At 36.3% G+C, this 6,645-nt stretch overlaps 1 protein-coding gene across 1 annotated transcript; it reads left to right on the top strand.

Moving 5' to 3' along the window:
- The first annotated feature begins 3,668 nt into the window (after nucleotides 1-3,668).
- Nucleotides 3,669-6,114, top strand: LOC120490195 (GPI-linked NAD(P)(+)--arginine ADP-ribosyltransferase 1). Its single transcript, XM_039687625.2, has 3 exons — nucleotides 3,669-3,761; nucleotides 4,619-4,697; nucleotides 4,776-6,114. Exons 2-3 carry the CDS (start codon nucleotides 4,647-4,649, stop codon nucleotides 5,571-5,573), a joined length of 849 nt encoding a protein of 282 aa, XP_039543559.2. The 5' UTR covers nucleotides 3,669-3,761; nucleotides 4,619-4,646; the 3' UTR covers nucleotides 5,574-6,114.
- Nucleotides 6,115-6,645: the final 531 nt, after the last annotated feature.

Below are 6,645 nucleotides of genomic sequence, written 5' to 3'. Positions count from 1 at the left end.
GTTAAAGTTAATATAGCAAAATTTTGATTTAAAGCATTTCACAACCTTTTACCTGCTAACATACACAAGTTATTTACACAGAGTGAGCAGTCGTATAGTTTGAGGAGTTATGGGAACTTTGTAATACCAGTGGTCAGAACAACTAGGAGAAGTTTTTGTGTGTCTGTATGTGGGGTTAAACTTTGGAATAGTTTGGGGCTTGAACTTAAACAAAGCCAAAATATTCATCAATTTAAAGTACATTATAAACAGAAGGTCTTATCGCAATACATGTCGGCAATGGTTTAATTTTGTGAGTTGTATTCATGTATTTTTGTTAATATTACCCCGTAGGTATTCTGATTACCATTGTTCAGTCCCTCCAGAAAAACGCGATTATGCGATCGCTGAATTCAATGCAAAATCAGCCAAAGTCCGCATATTCATGCGGGGGCCGCATTTTTTCAAATAAGCCGCACTTTCGCCGCATAAATTGCCGATTTCCGTGCAAAATATGCGGGGTTTGCATAATTTCATAATCCTCGCATTTTCGTTGCAAAAAGAGTCACATGTATCTTAGCAGAAAGTTGAAAAATGTTGCGTTTGCTTCACACAAGAGCAGCCATTTCCCCCTGTTTCCATGGGAACGTTATGAAGTGACACAATTACGCGACGCCAGACAGACTCACGGAGGCGATTGACATCTCACAAATCGAACTCGTATAACTGTCTGTCACACGTTCTACCGTCACATCGTTACTTAATAAACATCACAAGATAAAAGAAGTAGCATCAAACAGAAAATACCAGCACACATGGGGTGTTTGAGGCGCACATAGAACACTGCAGAGAGTTCAACAGGGAGCGCGCAGCTCTTAAAGGGGCCACACCTTATTTACACTCGTTACAGTCTGAAATAAAACAAGATGAGAAATTAAATATTCCCAGCACTTTCTATGATGTAGTATGCTTGCTTATCAAAGGAAGTAATAAGAAATGACTCTTACATTAGCCTAGTGAGAACAGGATGTTGGGGGAATCACTTTTTTTCTCTTTTTCATCAAACCGCAATTTTTGCAAATTCCGGCAATTTCATCGCATAAAATTGCATAAATTTACGGTATGATGCTGGCAACCACAGCTGCCAGTAGTTTACCGCGTAATCAATCAATTTTTGCCCGCAACAATCACAAAAAAAACTCAGCGTTTTTCTGGAAGGACTGAATACTATTATGGTAAATGTTATATATAAATAGCAAATTTTTTCACAAATTTTTGGAAATTACCACCACAAAATCAGTCATTTTGATCGCAAAAATCACAAAAAAAAAATCGTGAAATCCTGGAGGGACTGATTGTTGGTACTTTCATAGATGTATCCATGTGTTTATAATCTGTTTTATTTTACCTTGTAGGTAATTGATTACCATTGTTGGTATTATTATAATTGTTACCTGAGATCACAATCATGGTGTGTATTTAGGATATGTTTTGTTTTGTTTTGGTATTGTTTTGCTTTTGATGAGGGAGAAGGGGTTTCCCTTCTTTCCTTTCCCATGTTTTCATATATGTACTTATATCCAAAATTGTTATTGAGTGTTATCAAATAAGTTTGACTTCTATCCACTCCGTTTCGAGCACTAGATTTAGGTTTTGCTAAAGTTGATGTAAATATGATGAATTTAAAGGCTTGTACAGACTAACCAAAATGCTTCGTATTGCCTTGTCATGTGTAACTACATATTGCTCGAAATAAACAAATAAATAAATAAATTTATAAACTTTTATAACCTTAAACGTATTATTGGTTTATGTCAAGTTGTCATGACAAAGACACTGACAGGTTATGATGTATTGGTTTATGTCAAGTTGTCATAACGAAGACATCTCAAACAATGTCATATTTGCATTTAAAATGTCATAATTAAGCGAATGACGGGTCAAGGATCAAGAGCCCAGCTAAAACAAACACCGATCACCATAACGGTGACTTCAAATTAATGTTTAGGTGTTGAACAAAAGAGGTAATTCAAGAGATTCAACAGAAAGAATCAATTAATCTGTTCAGAAACAAAGTTCCAATGACATAAATATATATATTTTTAATTTATATGGCTATTTTCGTCCTTTTTGTCGTTATTTGACAGGACAGTTTAAAGGGTTAGTTCACCCAAAAATGAAAATTCTGTCAGTATTTACTCACCCTCATGTTGTTCCAACCCCGTAAGACCTTCGTTCATCTTCGGAACACAAATTAAGATATTTAAGATATTAAAATCGCTCCTGCATACAGTCCATAGGCTTCTTGAGGGACTGGCTCTTGCTGTCCTCGAAAAGTCATTAAAGACATCGTTAAAATAGTCCAAGTGACTACAGGGGCTCAATCTTAAGTTTATCAAACGACGAGAACACTTTTGTGCGCAAAAAAAACAACAAAAATAACGACTTTATTTCAACTATTCGTTTATTTCTCCATGAGCCTGTAAGTCAGTTAACGTAGTGTGATTGCGTATAGAGCTACGTCACACGTAGGCTCACTATTGGTCGACGCTGGTCATGTGTGTGTGATGCTGTGTGACGTACAATAACAGAAGCTTACGCTATTAAACTAGTAACCTGACTCGCGCAGAGGGAGAAATAAACGAATAGTTGAAATAAAGTCGTTATTTTTGTTGTTGTTTTTTGCGCACAAAAGTGTTCTCGTCGTTTGATAAACTTAAGATTGAGCCCCTGTAGTCACTTGGACTATTTTAACGATGTCTTTAATGACTTTTCGAGGACAGCAAGAGCCAGTCCCTCAAGAAGCCTATGGACTGTATGCAGGAGCGATCTTAATATCTTAAATATCTTAATTTGTGTTCCGAAGATGAACGAAGGTCTTACGGGGTTGGAACAACATGAGGGTGAGTAAATACTGACAGAATTTTCATTTTTGGGTGAACTAACCCTTTAAAGCACAGCGAATCATCTGGGGAAAAAAAACAAACATCGAGAAAGGAACAGAACATGCACATCATGAGTAAAGAGCCTGAAGGGAACCAAAGCTTATTGCCTATTTAAGAATTTGCTTTAGTGCAGTTTCACATCCTGATGCAAGATTTTCTGAAAACCTTAATAGTTTACTTAGGATGACTCTATGTCCTATTTTTCCTGGACATGTCCTCTTTTTGAACCTAAAAATAAATCAACGCATCCAGCCGGGATTTCTAGATTGCACAAAATGTCTGAGATTCGGCTTTTGCTTTCTACAGTTTCTACACTGTAAAAAAATATTGATGGTTTAACTTAAAAAAGTAAGTAACCTGGGTTGCTTTAAAATTTGAACTGGAAAAAGTGAGTTAATACAACGAAGGAGATTAATTTAACCATCAGAAAGTCAAAATAATAAGTTATCTCAACTAAATAAATTATTATAAAGTTGATTTGACAAAAGAAAATATGTTGTGATAACAAATGTGTTTCCTTATGTTTGCATGCACAGTTTTTGTTTCTGAATTCATTCCGATTGATAAATCTGAATGTAGTGTTTACATGAACACTTGAGAATAGATTGATGTGTGTTTTTGGATTTTTTTTAGGTCCAGCCTTCTCGCACGCCACCATTGGTTGGTCGGTCATGTACGTAACATAAACATTGGTCAACCTGCATGTTGAAACAAATAATGAAAGTTCCCTATTTTATGGTTTAAATACAGCTGTTGTCGACTAACGGGATGACTTTTCTCATCTTCTCTCATCAGTGTTCCTGAGCAAGTGAAGAACCTTCCAAAAAAATATTCCAGGTAATTTACATTTTACATGTAATCATTTAGCAGACACTTTTATCCAAATCGACTTACACATGAGGAGAGCAATAGAAGCAATAAAACATGTAGCAATGTTTTTATTTTATTTTTATTCTATTATTTTATATAGTAAGTGTTAAAGGGATACTCCACTTTTTTTGGAAATAGCCTCATTTTACAACTCCCCCACAGTTAAACAGTCGAGTTTTACCGTTTTTGAATCCATTCAGCCGATTTTCTGATATTTAGAAGAATATCAGTAACCAGACAGTTTCTGGTCTCATTGACTGGAAGAAACTGTCTGGTTACTGATATTCTTCTAAATATCAGAAAATCGGCTGAATGCATTTGAAAACTGTGAAACTCAACAATTTCACTCTGGGGGAGTTATAAAATGAGCCTATTTCCAAAAAAAAAAAAAAGGGGGAGAGTATCCCTTTAATGGGTCAAGTGTTGACAAAAGAGATTCGTCTTCAGCTGTTTTTGGCTTGGGTTGAGTTAGGCAGGTCATTCCACCAGCTTGGAACAGTCAAGTTAAAGGTCCATGCTAGTGATATTGTGTCTTTTTGGGATGGCACCAAAAGGTTCACTTGCAGAACGCAAGCCTCTGGATGGCAAGAAGGTATTTTAAAAAAGATTTAAAGGGGTTAAATGTATTATTCTTGTTTTATAAATTCACTGATTAGCTATCTAGTAGAACAGTCCAGGTACACCATGCAGGGTAAAACTTTGTTGTGTAACATTTTTAGTGTGTAAATCTGTACATGTTCCTCTTGCAATAAGAGATTTAGTAAAGAAGTGTAGATTTAGTTTTAAAAAAAACTGTTTTAATTGTCTTTCATCATCTTCACTAGATCATCTGAGGGATTTGACTGAATCAAGATGCTGCTGATCATTGAAGCTCTTCTTCTCATTTTAGCTGCTCTAGGACAGGTAAGCTTGCATTCTAGTATGAAAATTACAGATGTGAATATACAGATGATGTGATCATTATGATTTCTGTTGCTGCAGGATCACAGCGCTGCTGCTGCTGAAGGACAGATATATCCATTGGATATGGCACCGGATTCTGTTGATGATCAATATTTGGCTTGTGGAAAGAAAATGGCATATCTGGTGAGGAATAAATATCTAAAGAAGGAAAGCAATACCTCAACTGAATTTAAAAAGGCATGGCAAGAAGGTAAAGAGAATGCCAGTGCGCCAGAAGATAAATTGACAAAGAATCATTCTATTGCCTTGTATGTGTACACTAACCTTAATTCTAGCATACAGAGCAATTTTGATATGGCTGTTTATAATGGTAAACAAAACTACAGAAACCAGACATTCAAATGGTATTCACTTCATTTTTTGTTAACAGATGCAATAAGGATATTGATTAGAAAACAAAAGCAATGCAAGTCAACATATCGTGGTACAAACGTTGAATTTTATAAGAATGTTACAGGCACGGAGGTTCGCTTCGGCTCATTTGCTTCATCCTCTCTTGATCGTAAAGTAGCGCAGGGTTTTGGAACGAAATCTTGTTTTGAAATCAAAACTTGCAAAGGCGTTAACGTGATCAAATATTCGAAGTATCCTGAACAGAAAGAGGTGCTGATTCCTCCAAACGAGACGTTTAAAGTCACTGCTGTCAAGACTAGAAAAGACCAGAAAAATCTCTGGTGTGAGACAGTGTACAAGTTGGAAAGCTCTGGAAAAAGAAGTGACCTGAATTGTTCAGTGGCTTTCGAGAAATCAGTTCGGCTTAAATGCATATGCTCAAGGGCAAAGGGCTATTGTGCAATGTATGGAATATCACGGTGAAGCTTCTTTGAAACAACAATCTGTATTGTATAGATACATATATAAAAGTCCTATATACATAAAGGTGACAATAATATCCAAGCATTCAGTGTGAGGGCTTTTTCTTGGGCGGAACGAAACTGAAAGGATAACAATTGAGCGAACTCAATCCCACTGATGGAGAAATTTCCATTGGGCAGAAAATTGGCCAGAACAGCATTGCCACCAGTTTTTGTATTCCCTGTTATTTGATCCCATGATCCTGGCATTACCAGCCTTGCTGTACAGCTTGAACGAAAGTAATGGTTCAAAATGTATGTTGAGTGCTTTGAATTTACATCCTTTTGTTTTGGTTCTACACACATTTGTTTGTTCTTCAAAATTAAGTTGATCATACAATTGTGATGTAAATGATTTAAACATCTGTATTGATTTACTTTTTGTCTACTACTGTAATTTGTGTAGCAGTTCCCATTGTTTTTGCTTCGCTTGAATAAAAGCTGTTGTGCTATTCAGATGAAGATTATTCAACAAACCCAATAAATGATCGTTTTTATTATAACTTGGTCTCCTGAATCATGCTCTGTCTGCATCATGGCCAGTTAGTTGGAAAGAGTTAAGCCTGGTTCACACTGTATGGTTTTGGCCAATATTTGGAATCCTAAACGATTCTTTTTATTGGCAAAAATCTCTCAAGTCTTTGATCACTGTTCGCCGAAAGCTGATTAAAGGGAAACTTCACCTCTGGAAAGATGAATATGTGTTTAAAATGGGTCATTTATGTAGAAGAAATGCAAAATTATTTTTGAATTTGGAGCTATCTAGACTGAGAAAAGATGTATGTATTTGTAATGTATTTTTTGGCTTATGTGGATGAAAGACAACAACTCCAAGAATGCACTTGATTCGCTGCCCTTTGCACACCTACTAGTAACAGAGCACAGTAGTTAAACAAAAAGTCTAGGTATCTAAGATAGGGATTTCAAGATCGCCCAAAATGTCCGGGATACAGTCGCTGTGGCGAGCAGGATGAGTGAGGGTCACTGGAGAACGGCGCGATTTTGTACGATCTCGACGGCCGGACATGTCCAGG

Source organism: Pimephales promelas, chromosome 3 (genome assembly GCF_988280905.1).
Source record: "Pimephales promelas chromosome 3, fPimPro1.hap1.1, whole genome shotgun sequence".
NCBI lineage: Eukaryota > Metazoa > Chordata > Actinopteri > Cypriniformes > Leuciscidae > Pimephales > Pimephales promelas.
The sequence above is the reverse complement of the archived record's forward strand: the minus strand, read 5'-3'. Positions and strand labels throughout refer to the sequence as shown.

Excerpts from the sequence above, each read along its gene's own strand:
- LOC120490195 (XM_039687625.2), top strand. The coding sequence starts at position 4,647 with ATGCTGCTGATCATTGAAGCTCTTCTTCTCATTTTAGCTGCTCTAGGA. Across the intron at positions 4,698-4,775 it reads TTTTAGCTGCTCTAGGACAG|GATCACAGCGCTGCTGCTGC; the intron begins GTAAGCTTGCAT and ends CTGTTGCTGCAG.